The sequence below is a fragment of the Lycorma delicatula genome, chromosome 6, assembly GCF_047948215.1.
Source record: "Lycorma delicatula isolate Av1 chromosome 6, ASM4794821v1, whole genome shotgun sequence".
NCBI classification, from domain to species: Eukaryota; Metazoa; Arthropoda; class Insecta; order Hemiptera; family Fulgoridae; genus Lycorma; species Lycorma delicatula.
In genome coordinates, this window is record NC_134460.1 from 21,897,919 (window position 1) to 21,924,502 (window position 26,584).

General features: G+C 30.1%; 1 protein-coding gene across 1 annotated transcript in view; it reads left to right on the top strand.

The window, feature by feature from the left end:
• Window positions 1-18,157: 18,157 nt before the first annotated feature.
• LOC142326724 (putative peptidoglycan muropeptide transporter SLC46) overlaps window positions 18,158-26,584 on the top strand; it is a 56,551-nt gene continuing 48,124 nt past the window's right edge. Inside the window, exon 1 of the mRNA XM_075369371.1 lies at window positions 18,158-18,280. Coding sequence (XP_075225486.1) covers window positions 18,278-18,280 — 3 coding nt within the window. The 5' untranslated portion in view covers window positions 18,158-18,277. The remainder of the gene's footprint in view (window positions 18,281-26,584) is intronic.

Below are 26,584 nucleotides of genomic sequence, written 5' to 3' on the forward strand. Positions count from 1 at the left end.
AAGTATATCTAATGCTTCAATATAAATTACAGATTCCCACTTTTACAATAAATGATTATGACAAACATCCAATAATTTTACACATTAACTACAAATTACAACCCTAACATTACGTGATGTCTGGACAAAATAATTACTAAACATCATACAGATATGCTCCATGGTAGTTTACAGTTCAAGGTTATTTACAGTTAGTACATGTATAAATAATATATCAGTATGATTACTAATTACAACTATGGCAATACAAGATTTTGACAGACAATAATTTTACACATTAATGATGTGTAATGATGTAATTACAGATTACAAGTTTAACAATACATAATTTAGCAACAAAACAATTACTGAATACCATATAGACATGCTCTACGGTAGACTATATTCCAAAATTCTTTACAGTAAATACACTTAAATCTAATACATCAATATAAAAATACAATATCCCATTCTAGGATAACAAAATTTATATACAGTACATTTTATTTACATTATAATCCTGACAATATAACTCGCTTCTGCTAGGACTTTGTGAATCCATCCATACCTTATCGCATACATAATATAATTCTTATTGGCACTACATTTAACATTATAATTTAAGGCTATTTAACAGACTTAATTATTACTAAACTTCACACGACTAAGTCAATTCATTTTCATCACAAGTAAAGGAATTCATTTATGACCTTTTGTAGATAACTGCTTATTCGTCTCTTCCTGATTTCCTTGAATTAAAAAAAGGGATTCCCCTTTTAAAAAGAGTTAAAAGGGATTCCCCTTTTAAAAAGAGTTAAAAGGGATTTCCCTTTTATTTATGGTTAATATTTCCCTCGTCGCATCCTCAAATCGAGGGGCAGCGAAAAAAGACGTGATATGCTGTCTCTTCCTTGTCTACACACACGGGACAACTAGCGGAGTGATCTAGCTTAAACCTAAAAAGGTATTCTCTGAACCCCCATGGCCCGCTAGAAACTGTGTGCTACAGTAATCCAGCGAGCCATGCGCCCTCTCGCAACAACTTATCAGGTCCCCAATTATGCGGTGTGTCCATCGGCCTCTATCACTAGTGTCTCATCACATCTGCCATTCTCTCCTCATTTCTCCATAATGGAGCTAGCCACTTTCCTTTTTTCTGCCGGTGTTGACGCCCATTGCTCTTTAATCTTCTTCCTGCGGATGATCTTCAAATCGACAGGTAATATTCCCTCCAACACTTTGACTGCCTCTCGAGAAACCGTTCGATATGCAGCTGTAACACAGAGGCAGCTCCTTCTGTGTATTGATTTGAGAGCACCCATGTATATGCTGTATCTAATGATCCCTCCCCATATATTCGCACCGAAAAGTAACGTGGAGTATATCATTCCAGACAGCAGCCTCCTCCTCTGCTGCCTCGGTCCCCCACAGTTCGGCAGTAATCTTGCAACCAGACGCATGACCTTTTCAGCCTTCGAGCAGGCCTCCAAGACGTGGGTGCCGAAATGCATCCTGGCGTCCACCCATATTCCAAGATATTTTATAGCAGTCCTTGAAATTATCTTTTGGCCCTCAAACACTATCTTCAATGTTGGCCTTTGTTTGGTTGTCCGGAGCAGACAATCCGTCTTGTCTGGAGCCATTGTTAACCCGACTCTGGCCATCCAAGTTTTGATTGTTATGTATGAGCCTTGTATTTGAGTGATGGACTCTCTCAGGGTACTCGACTCTACCACAAGGGCCAAGTCGAGAGTACCTACGAGAGTAACTCTCGTAGAGAGTGCAAAGTACGCAATCATACACTATATTCCAAAGGGCCAGCCCAAGGATCGACCCTTGTGGAACTCCTCTATCTATGCACTGCTTGACCCCTCCATCCTTCACTTCATAGATCAATTTGCATTCACTGAGATAGGAGAGAATTATTCTTCCCCCTTTCTTTCAGTACAATTACTAAACCCTTCACCATGTTTGCAGTCAGAAAACCATTCTCGCATAAGGACAATAAATCATTTACTACTTCCATAAGTCGATAACCACATTCTGCCATTGGTAATATTCTGCATCGCCCAACCCTGCGATCTCATGCTGCTTTTTAACCAGGGGACCTGTCGTTCCTGATGGTCCACCAATCTTCTTCCTCGTGTCTCCTACATCATGTGCTTCTGACTCGTTCCCATTTGAAGTGTGAGTGACCCTCTTGTCCTTCCATCTCCTCACTGGAGGAGCCCTCCGTTTATTCCTTAGCGGCCACTCAACTAGCTCTTTTCTGAGAGTAGACAGTTTAAGTTAACAATACCAAACTTAAAAATTAAATTGCCGATCTCTGTGGCAAAGTAGTTGCATCTCGACCTTTCATCTGGAGGTTCTAGGTTCGAATATCAGTCAGACATGGTATTTTCCATAAGCTACAAAATCTCCATTTCATATTCTAACGCACAAACTTCAAATTTATATGGTGAAGTAATCATCCAAAAAAAATAAATAATAAAAATAACAATAATATATAAAACAATGAAAATGGACAATATCATAATGAAAAGTTTTTTCATACATTACAGCATAGCTGTAAAGTGTCATATGCCATATGCTGAAGGTGAAATAAAACACTAAAAAATCTACAGATGCACGGCCTTAAAAAATAGTAGGAAATTATTTAATATTGTCCCCAAAAATATTTTAGATGTAATTTAAATTTCCAACACAGTGCCGCATAACAAACAGTCCACAAGGCTGTGGTATACCATTAGTTAGTAGTTGTAGCAAACACAAAGTGTGCATCAATTTGGGTCGTGAGATACCCATGAGTGGGACATTAGATTTTAAAAACTTGATTTGTTTAAGTCCACTTTACCGTCTTAAGTAATAGTATCTCTCATGTTATTTCTTTACAGAGTAATAGATTTTTTATGTCTGTAAAAAAAATTAAGTATTTAATTATTCAAAATAAAACATTCTCTAGCTTATGTTACTTTTTTATAATTACAATATGTATAGAGCTGTTTATAGAGATAAGAACATTACATATGTCTTTGCACTTAGAAATCATTAATTTAAGTAATTTTATATAGATCTGTTTAATTATTTTTTCTTATTAATAAAATGTTCATTACTATTATTTTTATTAATATCATTTTTTACTTACAATCATACAACTGGATTTATCTCTTGGGTTCTTTAAAATTTAGGTACTGATAATAATATATTAAACAAAATGTGCAGCTCTATCTTAATCTAGATTTAGAAATGTTAGTTAATTACTAGCTTATATATCTGGCATTGTTCTTCATAGGCCCATCCATTTAGTTTTTTACAAAAATTGTCACTAACTGCAATCTGGAATTTTAAAAATGTTTCTACAACATTCTGACATGTTCCTGCAAAGCCTGAAACAGTTGCTGCTGATCATCTGTTTCATGTGCTCGGAAAAGCATTGCTTTTTTCACTTACAGTTGAATTTGACTGATGGACATACATTTCTTTTTAGGCATTGTTAAGTCACTACTCTAAAGTTTATACACTTCTCAAAATATTCTTGAATATTAATAGATTTGGTTAAAGCATTAGGTAAGGAGTTATGGAGGGTACTAAAAAAAAACTTCAAATATATCTTTAGTCGATTAATATTTTACTTTGCATGTTTTTTTGAGTATCAAAAAATAATTATAGTATACCAGATTTCTGACCTCCATAGTGGAATGATAATATTCCTCATTTGAAGGTTTTAGATTAACATCGTAGTCATACTTGCCACTTTTTACACATTATCAAATTCATCTATAATAATTGACTGGAATTATTTTTGTCTATTGTTAATAAGGTAAATGGATATGTCTTAAAGTATTATTAAAACATAAATTGCATCCATTAAAATCGATAGGTAAATAGGTTTCTCAGAGCTTTGCATCTTGGAGATTGAATGATGGATGTAAGAATAAAATGCCAGTACCAGAAGATCTCCATCATTGCTATTTGAAAATGCAGAGAGCTACATTTTCTTGGAAAAAAGCAGCTGTAGTTTTCCATTGCTTTCAGCTGCGCAGTACTCAGAGGACTGAGTGATGTTGATATGGCCCTTTAAGTCATTCTGACTCACGCCCCTAACAACTACTGAAAGAGCTGCTGCCCTCTTTCAGGAATCATTCCTTAGTCTGGCTCTCAACAGATACTTCTCCGATATGGTTGCACCTTCGGTCCAGCTACTCTGTATCCCTGAGCACTCAAGCCCCCTCACCAACGGCAAGGTCTCATGATTCATAGAGGAGGAATCTAGAATCATTGTAATAAGGATAAAATCAAAACCTAAACCGACAACGATTGTTAACATCTATATGCCTACAAGCGCCCATGATGATGATGAGGTAGAGTGTGTATACGAAGAGATTGATGAAGCAATTAAACACGTAAAAGGAGACGAAAATTTAATAATAGTTGGAGATTGGAATGCAAGCATTGGAAAAGGCAAGGAAGGAAATATAGTGGGTGAATACGGGCTGGGCAAAAGGAATGAAAGAGGGGACCGACTTATAGAGTTTTGCACGAAGTATAATTTAGTAATTGCCAACACCCAATTTAAAAATCATAATAGAAGAATATACACTTGGAAAAAGCCAGGCGATACTGCAAGGTATCAGATAGATTATATCATGGTTAAGCAAAGATTTAGAAATCAACTCGTTGACTGCAAAACTTACCCTGGAGCAGACATTGATAGCGACCATAATTTGGTGATAATGAAATGTAGATTGGGGTTTAAAAACCTGAAGAAAAGGTGTCAGATGAATCGGTGGAATTTAGAGAAGCTTAAGGAAGAGGAGGTAAAGAAGATTTTTGAGGAGGACATCGCAAGAGGTCTGAGAAAAAAGATAAGGTAGAAAATGTAGAAGAAGAATGGGAGAATGTAAAAAAGGAAATTCTTAAATCAGCAGAAGCAAACTTAGGCGGAATAAAGAGAACTGGTAGAAAACCTTGGGTTTCAGACTATATATTGCAGCTGATGGATGAACGTAGAAAATATAAGAATGATAGTGATGAAGAAAGTAAAAGGAACTATCGGCAATTAAGAAATGCTATAAACAGGAAGTGCCAACTAGCGAAAGAAGAGTGGATTAAAGAAAAGTGTTCAGAAGTGGAAAGAGAAATGAACATTGGTAAAATAGACGGAGCATACAGGAAAGTTAAGGAAACTTTTGGGGTACATAAATTAAAATCTAATAATGTGTTAAACAAAGATGGTACACCAATATATAATATGAAAGGTAAAGTCGATAAATGGCTGGAATATATTGAAGAGTTATACGGAGGAAATGAATTAGAAAATGGTGTTATAAAGGAAGAAGAGGAAGTTGAGGAGGATGAAATGGGAGAAACAATACAGATATGTGAATTTAAGAGAGCATTAAAAGATTTAAATGGCAGAAAGGCTCCTGGAATAGACGGAATACCTGTAGAATTACTGCGCAGGGCAGGTGAGGAAGCGATTGATTATACAAACTGGTGTGTAATATTTATGAAAAAGGGGAATTATCGTCAGACTTCAAAAAAAGTGTTATAGTAATGATACCAAAGAAAGCAGGTGCAGATAAATATGAAGAATACAGAACAACTAGTTTAACTAGTCATGCATCAAAAATCTTAACTAGAATTCTATACAGAAGAATTGAGAGGAGAGTGGAAGAAGTGTTAGGAGAAGACCAATTTGGTTTCAGGAAAAGTATAGGGACAAGGGACGCAATTTCAGGCCTCAGATTAATAGTAGAAAAAAAGGTTAAAGAAAAACAAACCAACATACTTGGCGTTTATAGACCTAGAAAAGGCATTCGATAACGTAGACTGGAATAAAATGTTCAGCATTTAAAAAAAATTAGGGTTCAAATACAGAGATAGAAGAACAATTGCTAACATGTACAGGAACCAAACAGCAACAGTAACAATTGAAGAACATAAGAAAGAAGCTGTAATAAGAAAGGGAGTCCGACAAGGATGTTCCTATCTCCGTTACTTTTTAATCTTTACATGGAACTAGCAGTTAATGATGTTAAAGAACAATTTAGATTCGGAGTAACAGTACAAGGTGAAAAGATAAAGATGCTACGATTTGCTGATGATATAGTAATTCTAGCCGAGAGTAAAAAAAATTTAGAAGAAACAATGAACGGCATAGATGAAGTCCTACGCAAGAACTATCGCATGAAAATAAACAAGAACAAAACAAAAGGAGAATGTTAAAAATCAGATGGGTGGATAAAGTGACAAATGAAGAGGTATTGCGGCAAATAGATGAAGAAAGAAACATTTGGAAAAATATAGTTAAAAGAAGAGACAGACTTATAGGCCACATACTAAGGCATCCTGGAATAGTCGCTTTAATATTGGAAGGACAGGTAGAAGGAAAAAATTGTGTAGGCAGGCCATGTTTGGAATATGTAAAACAAATTGTTAGGGATGTAGGATGTAGAGGGTATACTGAAAGGAAACGACTAGCACTAGAAAGGGAATCTTGGAGAGCTGCATCAAACCAGTCAAATCACTGAAGACAAAAAAAAAAACCAGAAGGTCGGTTAATAAACCAGTTACCATTAATAAATCTGTTAATATTCAGGTTTTGTAGCAGTAAATTCTTCAAAACGCTCCTGTTTAAAAATTTGTTCTTTTTTTTTGGTAAAAATCCCACTGAACTTCAGATTTATTTTGTATTACTAACTTTATACATATGCTACGAATACAACAAAAGTTGTAATTACAAAAATGTTGTAATCACAACAAAAGTTCCGTTAAGAAAAAACTTATTAAAATCATTGTGATCAAAAATAAATCTTTTATGATTGTACATTTGCCAATTTTTTTTTTTAATATTGTGTGAAAATAAGTGTAATAATATTTATGACAGAAATGCAGGTTTTTTTTTGTCAGATTCGGCTCTTTTTATTTTCACAATAACTATAATAATTAAATAATAACTATAATTACAATTTTAATAAATACAAATATTATCTCCTAATATTGTATTACAGGAGTAATATAAACAATCAGTCACTCAATTTAAGTTTCTCAGACACAGTGTTATTCATAGTGGTATTTCACAGTTACATTAGTTTTTATTATTGACAGTAGCTGTTTTGTACAGATAAACCATGTTTTCTGTTTGTTCATTTTTTTATTATAAACAAAATTTTCTTTACGCCTGTATTATTCATTTACATTTTTACGTCATCACATTTCTATTTAGTTATGCTGACAATGCTAATTTACTTTAAAATATAAAATAGGTTAAATTTCTGTTAAATTTCTCAGTTTAAAACCTATTTTGTTTTAATATTTATCATTCTCAATTGAATCGGTTGAAAAAATTTGGCCATTAGTAAAATATGGTATTATCAAGTACAATATAGAAAACGCTTTAGATGCTGTAGAAAAACTTCTGCAAGAGAAGTGGTATGGCATCTTCAGACTGAAAACCGATATGTGATGATTTAGAAAAATGTAGGAACCTTTTGCTTTAACGACGACATGTACACTGCTATCGGTAATATTGTCATTAACGTTGTCCTTAACTATTCAGTTTACATGGATGGTGAACAAATTGATGAACATTTAACAGGAAATATTCCTTTTTGAGTAAAGATTTGAAACGATTATTAAATTTACAATGATTTTCTTCAACGTGAGGGTAGATCAAAGAAATTATAGTTGAATGATCAAATTGAATCGATTGATAATTTGAACTATTCACTATATTTGCATTAATTAAAATATAAATTGTATTTACAACGGCTTATGTTAAACAAATGAAACAAATTGTAAAGTATGGTTTTAACACAAGGACTGGATGGATTTACTTTGATTACACTGTTATATTACTGTGCTATATGATGCCGATGGAAAGAATTTGAAATACTTTGTTCATTCCTACTGCTAAAAGTATTATATAAACGGTTCAAACTTAAAGCTGTTCAAAGCTATCGACTTGATTTTTTAATGAATTATTTTTCTGTAAATGAAATGTTGCATTGTAAGGGTGAAAATAGTTTTAATCTGTTGGCAGTATTAACAATCTTAAGACAATGATTCATAATCTTAAGAGGATGACTTAAAAATTGTTTTGTTATATTTTTCTTTATAAAGCATTATTTTTGTAGATAAGTGGTACTGAATAAATTTAAAAAATTAATTTTTTGTACAAATATCTTGAAGTACATAATTAATAATAAATGTTCTAACTACCATAAAAATCATATAATTTTTCATTTATTTTTTTTAGAGAAAAAAATAATTAAAATATAAACGGTTGTAAAGGTAATTATAATTTAAAAAAAGCATTACTGTGATTATTTATAATTAACTGAAGTTATTATTTTAAATTATTGACACATTAATTATTCATGTGTGTTTTTTTTTCATAATTAGAAAATTATCTTAACATTCAGATAGGACTAATAAAATTGAAATTAATTGAAAATTAGTATTAATATGATGTAATACGGTTATAAAGTATAATTGTCAGCATTTCAAAAATTAATTTTTCTCAGTATAAGTGATAAAATTTTAATTAAATCAGTCTAGAATAACAAAAAGTATTAAAGTAACTTATCATCAGTGATAATACTTGTTCACATTATCGGTTGTTAAAATAATGTACCTTGATATTTATAGTACATCCTTAAATATGATTTTCTAAAGAAACAGTTTAGTTATCGGTCCTGGGGTTATTAAAAAATTATTTTGTTAACATAATCGGTTTTTGATCAACATTTTAAGTAGTTATATAGTTTTATTTGTTGCCAAAAAATGTATACTTAAAAATAGCAGATAATTATAAAAAAATAATGCCTACAATTTGTTTAATGGAATATCTGTTTATATAATTTTTAATTTAATAGAATGAAATTTAAAACTTCTCCCCACGCCGTTACATGAAGCGGGTAAATGAATTAGTATGCTGCACGGAATAAACGATAAGAATTTTTTTCTTTTCTGTTCTTATAGTAATAAGGAATATTAATTAATCGTCATACAGGATCACCGTTATCGTAAATTGTTTCTCAAATGTTGGTTTGGAAAAGCGTGCCAAGAAGAATCTGTTCCGACCCTGTTCATAATGGATGCAAAATTTTGACTTTCATAATTAAACCCTTATCGTCAAGAATTAATTAATATAATAAGCAATCAGAGAAAGCTTTATGAACGGTAGCCTAAAAATAAATTCACTCCTATCATCGATTAAAAAAATGTTTGTTAATGAATATCTGTTTAATAGTAATTTTTTTTAATATGAATTCTACATTGCCTGTCGCCACCTGATTGACATAGACCTAATATAGAGATGTCTGTGTAAAATATTACATATTTTGTTTTATGAAATAATTTTTGTTGCTAAAAATACTATTGTATCGAGCAGTTTTTACTGTACTGCTAGTTTTATAAACTATATATAAGCAAAACATTGACTTGGATAGTTGAAGATGTAAAAAATATTTGAACAGTTTCATCTCAGAAATAGATCGGATACAAAAAAGATGATTAAAATAACCAGATAAATTTTTGAAGGAGGGTGCCATTATCATAATTATATGATAATTATAATGGTATTTGATTAGAAGACCAAGAAAGGAAAGTTACATTAGAGTGAGACAAAAATGTTGTAGATTAACTTTAGATTAAATTGTTCAGTCCTTTCATTATTTTGAAAGCGACACTAACATTTGATTGTTTTAAGACTGTGAGAAATTAAAATTGATAAAATTACTTATACAGAAACAGTTATATCATGTAATTAAAATAAACAGTTTTAACGCAATAAATATTTGATTTATACTTAAATTGTGATCAAATTTGTATGTAATTATTAAAATTTTTTTTTGTTAGTGATGTAGGATGTAGAGGGTATACTGAAATGAAACGACTAGCACTAGATAGGGAATCTTGGAGAGCAGCATCAAACCGGTCAAATGACTGAAGACAAAAAAAAAAAATTTTTTGTGCTTCTAATTGCAACATGCTATGTATTTCCAGTAATCAGTAGCACGTGATAATACATGCATGAATACAATTTTTCTGAAATAAAAATCAAATTATCGTAAAATCGAATTAAAATAATACACTAAAACGTATATAAGTAATGAAAATTAATATATCACTTGTAATTTAAAATAAGTTTTATTCTATTTAATAATTTCTTGATAGGATTGCATTAAACTCGGTTTTGAAAAAATCCGAATTTGTATCGCCGAGTAAAAGATTATCAGAATATTTTGTTAAGGTATGTTGTTTACCTTTCTGGGTTGTTGCTTTGAAATTAGAAATTCGTCTTCGTGTGTTACCACCTTTGTGCAGTATCTCATTATAAGGTATCTCATGCAGAAAAACTCGTGAGGAAGTGGTCCTCTGTCGATTGCGGATAGGATATACGAGAGTCGCACACGAGTACCTGATGTCAGCAGGACACGCACCCCTATGCGCACGATGCAACTGCCGCATGACTGTGCGCCACATATACATTGAATATGTTATGCGACGTTGCGTCGTAAATTTAAACTGCCCTGAAACATCCGTGGTGTCTTGAGAAATGATAACGAAGTTTTAAACCGGATGTTTCTATTTTTGCGTAGGCCTGGGTTTATACAAAAAAATTAATATTGTTGCGTGTATGTGTTCTGTATTGGAAGAGTTTTTAATAAGTTTGCTTTTTTGTTTTAATCTTTGTCGTTCTGCGTTTTTGATTCTGTTATCCGAGTAGGGAGCCTTTTACACTTTTAAAAGGACTTTTACTGTTGGACTTTCTTTTAAATAAATTTATGTAGTTTTAAGACTCCGTCTGTGATATTAGTTGTAAGGTTTTAGTGATATTAGTTGTAAGCCTTTAATGATATTAGTTTTAAGTTTTATTTAATTTTTGTTATTTTAGTTTTTAATCTAGTTTTAAATTTTATATTTTTTTTTGTAGTCTTTTTGTTATCCGAGAATGGGCCCAGACACACATCTCGGACTTTGTTAAATTCTATTTACTTTTAGTTTATTTTAGATTTTATCTGTGATATTAGTTGTAAGTTTTATTTATCTTTTAGACTAGTCTTACTTTCTTTTATTTTTTTTATGTAAAAAAAATTCCGGGCGATGATAACGCGTAGGCGTTTTTTGCCCTCCAAAAAAAAACAATGTATCTCTTTTCTTAGTGAATTTATAGTATTTTCGTACAAATTTGTTTTTTAATTATATGCAACAAGACAGAATTGTTAAAGGTTTAAATTTCATAAAATTTCGTGTACAGGAAACAGTTGTGATATTACCCGTTATCGTTATTACTTTTTTGATGTAAAAAATTTCTTATAATTTTTATCAAAAGAATTTTTCCCATGTAATTACAAATATGCAATCATTGATTCAAATAGGATATATATATATATATATATATATATATATATATATATATTAAATATTATAGTGGTAGAACGCTAATTAATATATCTTTACTTGGATTTGCAGAAATGAATCACAAATAAAATGAAAGAATTACTAACAGTTTTTCTACCCATCAACCGATAGGAAATTCAGTTTACTCCAGCATGTTTATTCGTCATCGCAAATCAGCTGATTTCAAAGTCGAGAGTTCTAATGTTCAAATTCTAGTTAAAACAGTTACTTTTATACAGATTTGAATACTAGATCGTGAATACCGGTGTTCTCTGGTGGTTGGGTTTCAATTAACCACAGATCTCAGGAACGATCGACCTGAGACTCTACAAGACTACACTTCATTTATATATTCATACATATCATCCTTATTCATCCTCTGAAGTAATACCTGACGGTGGTTCCGGAGGCTAAACAGAAAAAGAAAGAAGTTTACTCCAGCATGTTTGGAGTAATGAAAGCGACAGCTGTTTGAATCCTGTACCTCAAATCGAGTAGATCAATAGGTAGCGAAGACATACACACAGGATCGTTTATAAAATACCAAGGAAAAAGTAACTTGGTGTCAGATCGGGTGGCCTTGGAGACACCGCAAACAAGTTCTTGTCACTGGATCCGTGCCGGCCAATCCAGCGTTCGGGGAAATCGTCATTAAACCGATCCCGTACACAGTTATGCCACTGGGGCATAACTGCGTTGTTGGAGAATGAAATTCTCTGGTCTCTCTTATAGTTGAGGAAAGACTTTGCACGCAGTATATCCAAATAAGCGACTTGTTACGCTTGCTTTTGCGAAAACGAGCTTACCGTCCGGATATTGCGTTGATATTTAATTTTGGGGATATCTTGATAGAGGGGAAGATCATCCGCTTTGTGAGAGTTCCACGGGGATTTCCTGAACCGTAGATACGGATATAATGTGTGGTAACGTTATCATAAGGTTGAAATTTTGATTCGTCACTGAAAACCTTGCGGTTAAGAAAGTAGTCATTTTCATGCTGCAGCATTTCGATCGCGAAATCGGTGCCCACAACTTAGTCTGTAGGCTTCAAAGCTCGGATGAACACATACAGAGTGTATCGCAAAGTTTCTCCGAGGACTTTCATAACCTACTCTGCTTGCGAAAGTAATGGAAAAAGTTTATATAAACATATATACTAAAATGTTTCGTTTGCGAGTTACGGTTACTGAAAAATTTCGCTCGAATTTCAGCTATTACCGGTGAAATGTAGTCGTACTGTAATTTTTAGGACTTAATTAAGAGGTAGAATTAATGATTTCTTATGACTTTTAACCAGGAATGTTTGAGAAATCGGGAGCGAAAATCAATAAATTGGAGAAGAAACCCTGTTTTTATGTCTGACGTACAATAACTTTGATAAATAGGTAATAAACACGTAAAACTTAAAAAAAAAAAAAACTTGTAGAGAATTTAATTCTGAAGAAAGTGGTGAAGATAACTTGAATAATACTAAGAAAAGTTACAAAAATTTATAAGTTGCCATATCGATTTTCTATCACCATCCTTTTGTATTAATAATAGATTAAAAATATTGGAGCTTTTATTTGTGAAAATATAATCTGCATGAAGACATCATCTCTCATAAAGAGGTTGTAATCATTACTTCAAAAACTTAGTTAATGACAACTGTTCGTAGTATAAGTAATTAATTATATATTAGAGTAATATAACTTTTATTTGCGCGATTTATTTTTAAAGCTTATAAAATTGAATTTATATTAAATTATGTGGAATAAGATAGTAAATAGTAATATGTATGTATATAACCCATCGGGTTGGTCCGCTGGTAAGCTCATCATCACAAATCAGGTGATTTCGAAGTCGAGAGTTATTAGATTCAAATCCTAGTAAAGGCAGTTACTTTTAGACTGATATGAATACTAAATCGTGGATGCCGGTGTTCTTTGGTGGTTGGGTTTCATTTAACCACACATCTCAGGAATGGTCGACCTGAGATTGTACAAGACTACACTTCATTTGCATTCATACATATCCTCTGAAGTAATACCTTACGATTGTTCCGGAGGTACAATAGAAAAAAAAAATAAGAAAAAAGTATGTATATAATTAATAACTGGTAATTTCAGTGTTGAATCATCTGGGTCGACCCGTTTTAGTCAGCGGTATTATTAAGGTAGTTAGTTGCTGGTGACATAAGGAATAAAACGGTTATCCTGTAGGAATTTTATAAATAAATATATGGTAGAACCTTTTTTTAACCGACGTTACTTTGTTTGCCAGAAACCACTGCCATATGGAAAACATTGCTACATCTCAAAGAAGTTTTTACAGAAAATGCTTAATGCAAAATGGAAATTACATAATTTGTAACTGGAATCCAATTTTTAATCTGATCGATTAAAATATTAAAAGGCTTGTTCGATTTCAGTTAGAAATGAATATCCTTTTTTCATTTAAATTTGTACTATTGTTGAAAAAGATAGGTCACATATTATCAGATATGAACATGTTTATTTTAGTGAACAATGTTTACATCTGAATTAATAATATTGTACGTATTAAGTGATATTTAACCTGTAATCTTTTGTGTTAGAGGCTGGTTTATTACATTCAATTTTATTAACGTTTATTGTTGTTTGCAATTTAGTTAAACCGATTGCAGTGAATTTTTACATTGTTTAAAAGATAAGTAAAATAGATGTCCCAAAAATCTGTTCCAAATTAAATAAATAGATCTTTTATTCTGACCAGTACATAAATAATATATTACATAAATTACGTCAAGAATAGCTGGATATGCTTCTTTATGAAAAAATGACTGCCTTCCAGCGTTTACGTGGATAGATCAAGATGAGCATATATTTACGTACACATGAAATAAAAATACAAAAAATTCGGTTTTTTTTATGTTTAAAAATTCGTGAGTAATTTTGTAGTAAAAGAAAAGCTTTTTTTATTCTAAATAAATTGGAGAAAATATCGTTTAAGTGGGTTAAACTTGTTAAAAATGGCAACAGGATCTTAATAAACCCGTCTCATAAATATATGATATGTGCGGCAGTAGGTTTTTGAAACATTTTGGATTAAAGTTTTACGCTAAATGTTAAAGATAAAAAAATTAAAAAAAAAAGAAGTTATTTACTTATATAAAATCTTAACGTTTAATAACAAGTACTCTAAATCGTGAAGTTTAAAAATGATTGTGGTTAAATAGCCACCATTATTTTCTATACACTGAACGACACGTTCACCAACATGGCGTTGTAATTTTACGTCATGGATAAGTAGAGTTTCGTATTTAATTTTAACCCTTCAACTCTAATGGTTTTAGGCTTATTGAGTAGTCTAGACGTTAAAAATATTGGGCGTATTGGCTTCATTGACCTTGGTGACCGATCGATGTCATTATTGCATGAAATATAGCGACCTGGTAACATATTATTTAAAAATTAAATAAATTCGTGCTATACGACCTGTAACGCCATCTTGTTGGTAATAATGGTAATTACTTTATCACGAATCGGGTAGTTTTGAACATCCTTTTTGGTTCAGAAACGACAGTTTATTGGATCGACTTTGTAAATGAAAATTAGCCTTATCTCGCATAATCTGATCATTCAAAACTTTAGGATTTGTATTTGACAATTATGATAACAACACATGTTGTGAAAATCTAACCTATCAAAGGTAAATATCATTCGGCAAAAGTTTCTATACATTCTGTATTTTTTTCTGCTTAAATATATTTGTGTAAAATTCTTCATTCGATTTAAACTGATAAGTTCAACGACCTCCTGTGACGTCTTACTGAGTTGTGGTCTTCGAATTACTGCGTCTTTCATGCTCTCATTGTTTTCTAGTTACCTTTTTTTAATTTATTACCAAAGGAAATGCTGTCGGTGGATTGAAATGAAATTTTAGTGACACATATATCAACAATACAAACCGGTTACCTTATTCGCCCGTAGTTGTTTAAACCTGTTATCGCACTTTTGTTAATAATAATAATTATAAGGAAAGTCCCAGCAGACTTTCCTTATAATAATAATTATTATTATTCTTGAATTACAGCAAGGAAAAAATTACAATTAAACCATATCAAGAAAATTTAATAAGTTTAGCTTTAAATTAATAATATATCTTATTCAATTCTTTTTTCCTAAAAACTAAATATTACAAAAGAGTCAGAGATAACAGATAAGTAGTCATTGATGCAGAAAGATGAATAATTAGTAATAATGTGTATTTTATTTTAAGATATTACAATGCATAGAAATAAAAATATGCATAGTGATAAAATACTAATAATTATCTCAACATTAAATTAACAAAGAAATTTTACAAAATGATAAGATGAATAAAAGAAAGAGAACCCTTTCTAGTCAACCAGATACATGACGTGATATGACATTCAGGTCATCTACCCAGTTAGCGCAATCATTTATCTAAAAAAGTATTACTTAAATAATTTTTATTGTTTTATAGATTAATGGTGTTATGACAAAAATCTGGGTGAAGTGAATCAAATTGCTTTATGTGGTGGTTTGATTAAAAAGCAATTAGAATAAAAATTACATTAATACATTCTAGAAAATAAAACTACTAAATTATTTTAAAACATTCTTTTCCTTTCTTTTTTTTTAACTGAAAGAGATTTGTAATTTCTTTCTGCTTCATTTTGTCATTAAACAGTCTCTTTTTCTAAATGAAAATTTAAAATGTTGCACCACCTCAAAATTGAGTTTATCTTTTATCGATTATGTTGAATCACTTCAGTACAGGAATGTAATTTTTTTTGGATCTAAGTAATCATAACCTCATCTACAAACTCCTGACAACTGTTTTAATAGTATTGTTGGTCACTGCATTAATATTATTTTATTTTAAATAAAATCTAAAGTATCTACACATTTTAAAACACACATTTCCTTCAATTTTAATAGATTTATTTGATTCTATGTTGTAATTTTGATATATCAGTTAATGTAATATATTCACATATACCCATTACCTTGGTTTTTTCTTTTACAAATGATTGAAGTCTTTTATAATATAATGGAAGTTTAAATAAATAAATATTTTATTATGATCAGTACATAATAATAAAATCACTTCTGAAATGAGTAGATAGGTTACTCCATGGATTACAAAACAAAGAATGGATGGATTGATCAAAACTATGGTAAGTTTTATCTACACAGCATCACTATTTTTTATTATAAAATAAAAAATAGATACAATTAAAGTCAATATTTAATGATGTGAACAATCAGTTGGAAGAATTTGTACTAGAGAAGAAAAAGGCATATAAGAAATATTTACAGAGTTGCGAGGAAGAGGACTAAAATGTCTATAAGCACAAAAGGAATGCTGCTAAGATATGTGTTCAAAATGCTCTTAAAAGGCTGTTGGGACAATCTTATTGCTTTTGTTTGGAATGATTTGAATGGATGACAGTTGTATGCGTGTAAGATGAGAATGGTGTCTTCCCCTCTGAGTGGATGACATTGTTGATGTACTGAAAACTAAAATAGAAAGGCTTGTCAGATTGATGTTTTAATGGGAAGTTATTTATATATGGTAGCCTTTTGTTCAAACTTTGATTTCTGCACTTTGTAAATATGTGTTGGCAAAATGCTTGCGTACTTCAAGAATGACTGCTATCATTGGCTCATTAGATAGAAGTAAATGCTACAATCAGTAAAGTATTGCATACTTTTGTTGTACGCTGATTATACAATTTTCTTAAAGTTTTTAACATGTGTGCAAGCAAAATCTGAAATGGTAGGGTTGGAAGAACAAACTGGTTTTTGTAGGGGGTCGTACACATATTGTTAATGTTTAAATCTTGCAGCATTTTATTGAAAAAAGAAGGGAATTTGAATTCAAAATGCATATAGCATTTCTTGACTTGGAAAAGTATTTGTCAGGGTTAAAAGACAATTATTTCAGAAAATTTTATTAAATAAAGTTTTGTTTTACATTTATTTTAAGTAATAAACAGTTTGTACACTGGTACTGTTGTGAAGATTGTCTATGGAGAAAAATTTTTAAATACTAATTTTGGAGTTAATTAGTGTCCTTTATCACCCGGTGTTATTTAATTTATATTTTGATGATTTGATTTGATTTTATATTTTTCCATTGATCTATCAATGGAAATTGCAACTGTCTTTGGGCATTCTGCTTGAGGATGTTTATTTTAATGTACTACTGTTTTCTGATTATTTGATTATTTTAAGCAAGATGAAAATGATAGGCAGTTTAATATATTTAAATTCAGCAAAATGAATAAAACTTTTAATTGTAAATTATCTACAATTAAAAGTTTTATTGATTAAGAAATTGAAGGTGATGGCTTTTAAGGAAAAGGAACCTATAAGATAAAAATTATATTAGAAAATGAGGTTCTGGAACAAGTAAGCTCTTTTAAATACTTAAGTTGTTATCTATTTTATGATTGAAATTAAAAATGTAATAATCCCTTTAGGTTGGTGTGTGGAAATATAAGCTGAAAGGTAAAGAATAAGGCAAGAATTGACAGCCAGCTAAAATTGTATATAACAGTAGCTGTTCCAATCCTTTTATACAATTGTGAAATGTGGGTTATAAAATCTTAAGATCTGAACTGTATACAGGCTGCTGAGATCTCTTCTCTACAGGGTTTCAAGGGTTTATTTCATGCGGGTAGAATTAGAAATGGAAGTTGTTCAAAAAGATTTAAACATTGTCTCCATCCGTGGCAAGTTTTTTGCATATAGAAATAAATGGGCAGAATATTTAATTAAAATGCAGGGTGATAGAATACCAAACAGAAGTTAAACTATGCACTGGTTGGAATATCAAGTGGATATCAGAAGAAACTCTGGAGGGGCAAAACAGGTCTCTGATTTTAACCACAGAGGAAATGGTAATAATTAATTATTTAAAATATTAACATGAAATAATGTTAAGGTAAATACCTTAAAATACTATATATTAAAAATAACTACAAAATAGACCACAATTTACATTAAAATATGGTTACTGAGATGCGCCTTCAAATGATGTGCTCGAAAATCAGCCACACACACACGCATGCATGCATGCATACACACACATACATACATATATAGCCAAATATAGTAGTTTGAATTCAACTTTTTTGGTCAACAAGTTTTTGAGGTATTACTGTTTAGAAAGTGTTAAATATCATCCACCACTAAAATCATTAACTTAAAATTTTGAAATTTTAAATACCTTAATTACATTTTCTATGAGCATTATATAAAAAGAGAAAAATTAAAAATGGCAAAACTACCCCTCTCTGTTTTTAATTTTTTCCAAAATTGAATGCCGTCAGTGTTCCATATCTAAAATTTTTTTGTGTCATTTCTGAAGAATTTATCTTGATCTAGTCCATAGATAACACTGAAAGAAAAAAAAAAGTTTAATGTTTCTCTAAGTGTGATACCATTTCTTGAATTACTTTTTTGCGTACATTACAAATCTGTAAATACAATTTTTCTATCGCTCTTAGTTTTAAATAAGTTACGCTTCAAAAAAAATTGGGAAAATATAGTTAATATCTGTAAAATTTATAATTTTGCATGGCCATACCTGTGTTAGAATGATATCACTGATGCTTTTCTTTTATAAATAGCCTCAGGAACATCCCGAATTAATGTCCAATAGTAATCAGCTAGATGTTAGTATTCAATTTCCCTTTAATATTTCCCTTTAATAGCGGCTTTCCATCACCAAAATGTCTTGGTGGTAAATTTTAACCATGTTTGTCACTTACGTCTCAGGTTGTTTGGAAAAAACCACAATGTGAGTGGAGGAAATGTATTTTCGAAGACATATTTCATCCTATATTTCTGTATGAAGTAAGAAGTTGATTTACAATATTGTGGTAATTACCGAATTTTTGTTTGCCGAGAAAACTTTTGCAAACATCTTTAAATGAAGCCCAAGCTGCACTTTCTACATTATTTAAGATTGAGTTAAATACATTATCTTTGATCAACTCTCTTATTTGAGGACCAACAAATATTCCTCCTTTAATTTTTCCTTCACTTACATTTGGAAATTTCTGCCCGATGTACAAAATCCAGGACTATTCTTCTTTGTTGCTTTACAGATGTTTTTATTAGTCCTAGCTTGATATGGAGAAGAGGTAAAACTATTTTTTTTGGGTTCAACTAAGGGCTCATGAATAATATTTTTTTCCCAATTGGAGTTAAGTTGTCTCGTTTCTTCTACTCCTTGGTAACATAATATTTATCCCTAGCCCGGCTGTCCTATTTGCAATGGAAACACATATACTTAGTACAGCCTAACTGCATGCGTAACAAAATAGCTATAACTTTCAAAACACTACATATGTTCCAGCTATGCTTTTTGTAATTTATTTTTTCAAGAACGTTTTTTATCAAATCTTATGTCTCTTTCAAATTAATACTATAAGTGATATTTGTTACCGTTGTGTAGTAGAACCACTTATAAACTATACTTGGACGAATCTATGAAAAGGCACCATTCCTTAGGTTTATGAACCTGTCCTAAGTGCAACATAAGCTCTCAATGTTTGTGCAGTAAACCAAATTATTTTCATCAATAAAGTACTGAGAAAGTTCGTTTTGTCGGCTTTGAAAGCCCAAAATTTTTGTATTTTTTTAGATTGGAAGATTGCAAGATTGGAAGTAAATTCCAATCTTGCAGTCTTGATCCTAACAGTTCAGCTTTATTTTTTAATATATTTAAATTCCTAACCAAGTCATTTAATTCACCCTGTAACATAAAATGTAGCTTATTGAAAGATAATTTAAAATCAAAATCATTGTTGTCTTTTTCAGTACTGCCCGATTCTTCATCGCTGCTTTCAAAACATACATTCACAGGTACCTCAGGAACTGGAATAATTTCACTGTGAGGTACAGGCCTGATTGCAGATTGCAATGAAGGTTATTTTACAGTATGTTTAGATTTTTTAGAAATTCCAGACACACTTGTTAAACAAAAGTAATAATCGGCCATTGAGCTGATAATCATCAGGGCGACAGAGAAAGTGATTCAGAGTATTTCCTTGAATAAAAATTCTAAATTATTTTATTCATTTAAGATAATGCAATAATATTAATTAATAACTTTAAATAAAGTTATAACTAATAACTTTAAAGTTATATTACAGTAAAGTGAATTTAAGTTAATAAAAAGGTAAATAAAATAAAGAATAATAAGAATAAATAAAAATTGATAAACAGCAACAAAAACAAAATTAAACAATAATACCAGCAGTGTATGTGTGTGAGGGTAAAAATGTAGGTGTCTTCTGATTAAATTAACCTTGAGCTTTTTTTTTGCTGGGACTAGTATAACAATACATTATAAAACAAGAAAATGCTGAGAAACTATTTAACTTTTCGCAAAAGGTTTTACATAAAATCTAAAACTTAATGTTTGTTTTGATAGTTAAACAATTAACACTAATAGATACTAAGGAAATAATAAATATAAAGAGAATTAATTAAAAAAGTAATACATATTAATTAATTAATAAGTAGCGCTGCCAAAGCATTGTAAAATGAGTAATTAATTTTTTCAACAGTGTTGTTTATAGAATAATAAAATTTTTAAATTAATACTAACAACTGTTATATCAGATGATCACAATCACCACTATAAACGTAGCTTGCTTAGTGTTTTACTTTAAAGCAGTTAAACCACTGAAACTCAGTTTGCCCACCATTACCTAATGTGTGCCCTTATATTTTAAAGGTGTTGGTTAAAGTTTAACGTTTGCATGTACATGGGTAAAGGTCCATGACGATGATTGAGCAAAGTAACATTAAAGTTATGAATTTTTTAGTTTGCTGTTACCCAGAGGGTCAGAATGCAATTTTTATCCATGATTTGCACAATAAGATATATCCTAAAATATCTGAACTTTAGATACTTAGATACTTTAGATACTCAAGTATCTGAGGTGTAAAAGGCACTAGTCACAATCTTTCTCTTTAAGAAAAATGACGTTCACTATACAGTCCCCTGCGGTGAACACCTTTATTTCAGAAGATCTGGTATGTCAGTGTGCAAGAGTATGTTTAGCTCTCTGAAGAAGGGGGCAGGAAGCCGCGTCACTCCTCATTTTTCTTTATAAGCCTGCCATGAGATGCTTATTATTCTTGAGAATTGCTATACCATTTTTGGGAGTGACTTTTTTCTCTCTTTATATTATCTAAAATCTTTTTGGTAAATGATTCTTTCGTGTATACTTTACCTATTCTATTGATTTGTTTGATAGAAATATTTTTTCTGGTGATTATTATTTTTTTGTTTTGTTTTTTTTTGTTGCAATTTATAGAACTTTGTTTATGTAATTTGTTATTTGTGGATGAGGTTATAAATGTAATATTAATACGTCTTTTTTTAAATTAATGATGAAAAAAGTCAACAAAAAATTGATTTGATTTGTCATTAAAATTGTTACTAAAAAACTTAATTACACTCATAAATAAAATAATTAAGATTTATAAGTTTTCTCATTAGCCTTTAAGTTACTTAAAAAAAAAAAAAAACTTTGTAGATTACAAAACCTCTTCAACCATGAAACATTATATTTACCACGATTTCTTCTTCTGATGGTAAAATATTGTTCTTTATCACCATGGTAAAATATGGTGAAAATTTTATTTTAATGAATTAAAAAAAAAAAAAATCTAAATATGGAAAATTGTGCTTCAAAATCTTTTCACAGCTGCTATACTGCTCCTTTGTCAAAAAATAAACTAATTACTAATTAATGTGTAAATAATTAAATAATTTTTTTGTTGTGTAATTTGTTTTTTCGTTCATTTCATCTTTATATTAAAATAAAAGTGTAAATGCATTATCCAAGGTTCCAAATAAAGAAAAAAAAAAGATTTAATTATTTTAAACATTTATTTCTATTGCAAGGTCAAATTAGTACTGAAAGGAATGGAGTGAGTTTTTATACTGATGCGAGGAGTATGTTTGTATTAGTAATGTTTTAATTCAGCTGCCTCTTTTGTATTTTCAGGAAATATGTATTTTTCATATGATTAATTCCAAGGCCAAATTATTATTTTTACACATAATACAACGTTAGTTAGGCATCTTCCTTGTACCATTAGGTGACAGTTTTATGAGAGACTTTATGATTCATACATATTATCCTATCAGTTGCCCTATGAATAATTTTTATTTTGTCTTTTTCGAGAACAGTTGAATGGTTACCTGAAATTATTTAAAAATTATTGATCTTCATGTAAAACTGACTCTTCTTCAGGTTAGCATTCTTTATAAGAGAAGATTATTGAGTAAAGATGTTGATAACCAACAAATCTTTACTCAAATGTTAAATGGATATATACATGTATACAATAATAAAATTGTATGATATTATTTTTGTTCAAAGATGGTTTGAATTATCATATAAATTGCTATACTGTGCTATAAATTATGTATAAAAAATCACATAATAAATCTTGAAGCTTATTGTATTAACATATGCTGAAGTAGTGTTAGAATACATGATGTTTTCCAGAATAGATGATTTTAAATTTAATTCAAAGAGTATTACTTATCACTTTTTCTTTTTTTGTCTCCATTAAGTGTTTTCACAGTGATTACTTGTTTTTTAAGATATTTTTTAAGTATTTATCAACTTTTATGTATTTAATTAGGTATCAGTATCAAATTACAAACTGTTAAAAAAGGTTGATAGTTACTACAAATTGTATAATTTGATGTTTATCAAAAGTTATAAAAGTTGTATTTAAATATCAAAATTATACAGATACCACAATAATGTTTAACTTACTTATACTTTTAGACATTTGTTACAATTTTTTTTCTTTTTATGAAGTCAATTTTAAATTCTCCTTATAATAAAAAGCTCCCTCTATGAATCATGACACCTAACCAGTGGTGAGGGGGCTTGAGTGCTCAGTGATACAGAGTAGCAGGACCAAAGATGCTACCATATCAGAGAGGTATCTAATGAGAACCAGACTAAGGAATGATTCCTAAAAGAGGGCAGCACCTCTTTCAGTAGTTGTTAACTGTGTAAGTCAGGAGGACTTAAACGGCAATATCAACATCACTCAATCTTCTTAGTACTGTGCAGCTGAAAGCACTGTTTATTTTTTCAAAGAAAATGTAGCTGTCTGCATTTTCATAAAGGTGGAGGCACCTTCCCTGGTAAAATGTTCTGGAGGTAAACTAGTCCTCCATTCAGATCTCTGAGTAGTGACCGCTAAGGAAGGGGTCACCAGAAAATTAAAAAATTCTACAATTGGAGCATGGAATGTTAGAAGTTTAAAAAGGTTGGTAAGTTAGAAAATTTATAGAGGGAAATGTTTAGGTTAAATGTAGATGTAGTAGGAATTAGCAAGGTTCATTGGGAAGAGGAGAACAACTTTTGGTTAGGTGATTTTAAAATAATTAATTCAACATTAAAGAAAGGGCAGAGAGAAGTAGGTTTTGTAATGAATAAGAACACAGGGAACAGAGTAGAGTATTTCAAAAAGCTTAGCGATAGAATCATTGTAATCAAGATAAAATCAAAACCTCAGCTGATAACGATTGTAACGTCTACATGCCTACAATTTAAATGATTGTAGACAAAAAAAATAAAAGGAACTATATAAAGCCTACAAATTGTCAAAGTCCTATTATATTTATTTGTTGTAATATATAATTATTAAAATTTTGTTTTCGGTTATTTAAAAATGTTTTTCTATTGAAAAAATTATAAAATTTTAATATAATTTTAGAATGAATTATAACTTAAATCAACTTAAATACAAATAACTTAAATCTGCTTCTTTCATTAAACCACCTTCTGTTAATATCTTGTTTCTTAACGCAACAGATATTACTGAAATATTAAATATAATAAAAAATTTAAAAAATAACTCATCACCTAGAATTGATAGCTTTACTTTTTCTTGCTTAAAAGAAAATAAGTAATTACATGGTAAAACCACTTGAACACGTAATAAATAAATGTTTTTTTGAAGGATATTTTCCTACTAAATTTAAAATAGCCAAAATAATCGCAATATATAAATTGGGAGAGAAAAATCCCGGCAAATAACAGACCTATAAGTCCGTTAAGTAACTTTTCCAAAATAATTGAAAAAATATTAAAAACAGAATAATAAAGTTTCTTGATAAAAGTAATTTTATTCATTAAAATCAGTATGGTTTTCCATCTGGAAAATCAACAAACGATATGGTTTTACATTTAACTAGAATAATTAACAACAAATTTAATAAAAATAATAACACTGTAGCAATATTCCTCGAATTAGCTAAGGCATTTGACACAATATGTCACAAAATTTTAATATATAAACTAAATAACTGTGGTATATGAGGACCAGTAAAAGAACTGTTTGAAAACTACCTTAAGGGTGTATAACTCAGATTCTGGCTTAAATAATGTAGTGATCACAGAAAACCCTCAAACTTCAAACTACCACAGGTACTGTTCTCTTGCCAATACTTTTTCTAGTATATATCAATGATCTTTTACAATTGAACCTTCCTAACGGTACCATAGTATCTTTCACTGATGACACAGCTTTGGTTTTTTCAGGCAAGTGGGATGAAATATATTAGAGCACTACCCATGGATTACTTATGGTAAAATTTTGGTTTGAAAGCCATATTATTATGCTCTACCTAAATAAGACGAAATATATGTCATTCTCATTTACTGAAACTGGCAAACCCCCTCATGAATTTCAACTAAAACTACATACATATTCAGTAAGTAATAGCGAATTGATAAACAGTCAATAAAATGAAGTCAAGTCAATAAAATATCTCTGATTAATATTGGACGGTCATATGTATTGGAATGTCTACGTACAATATTTAACATCAAGACTAAAATACCTTATTCATAGTTTTTACAAAATAAACAAAATTAAAGATCTTGAAATAATAAGAATTATATATTTTCCATATGCTCATTTACTTTTTTCAATATGGAATCAAGATGTGGGGAGAAACGTATCATACCCATCTTAATCAAATATTTATGCTCCAGAAATATTTAATTAGAGCAGCTCTTGGTAGACTAAAGTTATATCCTGATACACACTAATTTGAAGAATAAAGTACTTGTCTCAAAGTTCCTACTTTGAGACAAATATATATCAAGAAAAAAATACTACACGTAAACAAATGCATAAATGATTTTAAATTTAAAAATATACCGTACAATACTCGTTCAGTAGGAACAAATACTTATACCATATTCTTTTCAAAATTGTCAATTTTTTTATTACTCCAGTATTTGTTAGAAAATATACTGGAGTTCCCAATCATTGTAACATCCAAATAATAAATAATAATCTAATCAAAGAAATAGGTGAATGTGTGAAACACAGTATATATTTTAAATTACCAAATTAAAAAACAAAAATAATCCACTCTAATAACAATAAATTTAACATATTATTATAATGAATAGCATACAACAAAATATATTATTACACTACTTAACATTAAAAAATCTACATATATAAAACTGTGAATGTTTTAGTGAATGCTAAGCCAGTATAAATTCATAATAATATTCCGTTATATAAGACGTTATTCCGTCTTATCTTATGAATATTTATTGTTATCTTATCATTTGTTACCTTATAATTTTCTTTTAATTTCTCCATTATGAGATTATTTTTTCTGATTTTTTAGATTCTGAATTTATTGTACTTTATTTTATTTGATTTCAATGTAAATTTAAATAATTTTACATTCTGGTTCTATATATTTCTTCTTTTAAGTCCATCTTATTTAACTTAATTTTTCAATTTAAAACTTTCATGTTTTTTTTTTTATTTTTATGTATTACGTTTCAAAAATCATGTATTTTTAATTAGTTAATTTATTAATCATCCTGTTATATTGACATGAACTCGTGGTTGGCGCTCAAGGTTACTTTTATCTGCATCATTGATAAATATGTTGAATAAAATTTTATATGTAATTTTCAGTTGATAATAAATGAATTTTATTATAATAATTATTTCACCATATATTTGATAGCGACAGAAGGATCGACTCGACTGACACTGGCTGGAATTGAACGAGGTGCATCATTTATACATGTTTGCGTAGATGTTCCAGTATGTTTGAGAAAAATTGGAACTTTTCGCGAAGCCGTGAGAAATGTCTGTATGGTGGATGTAAGGCA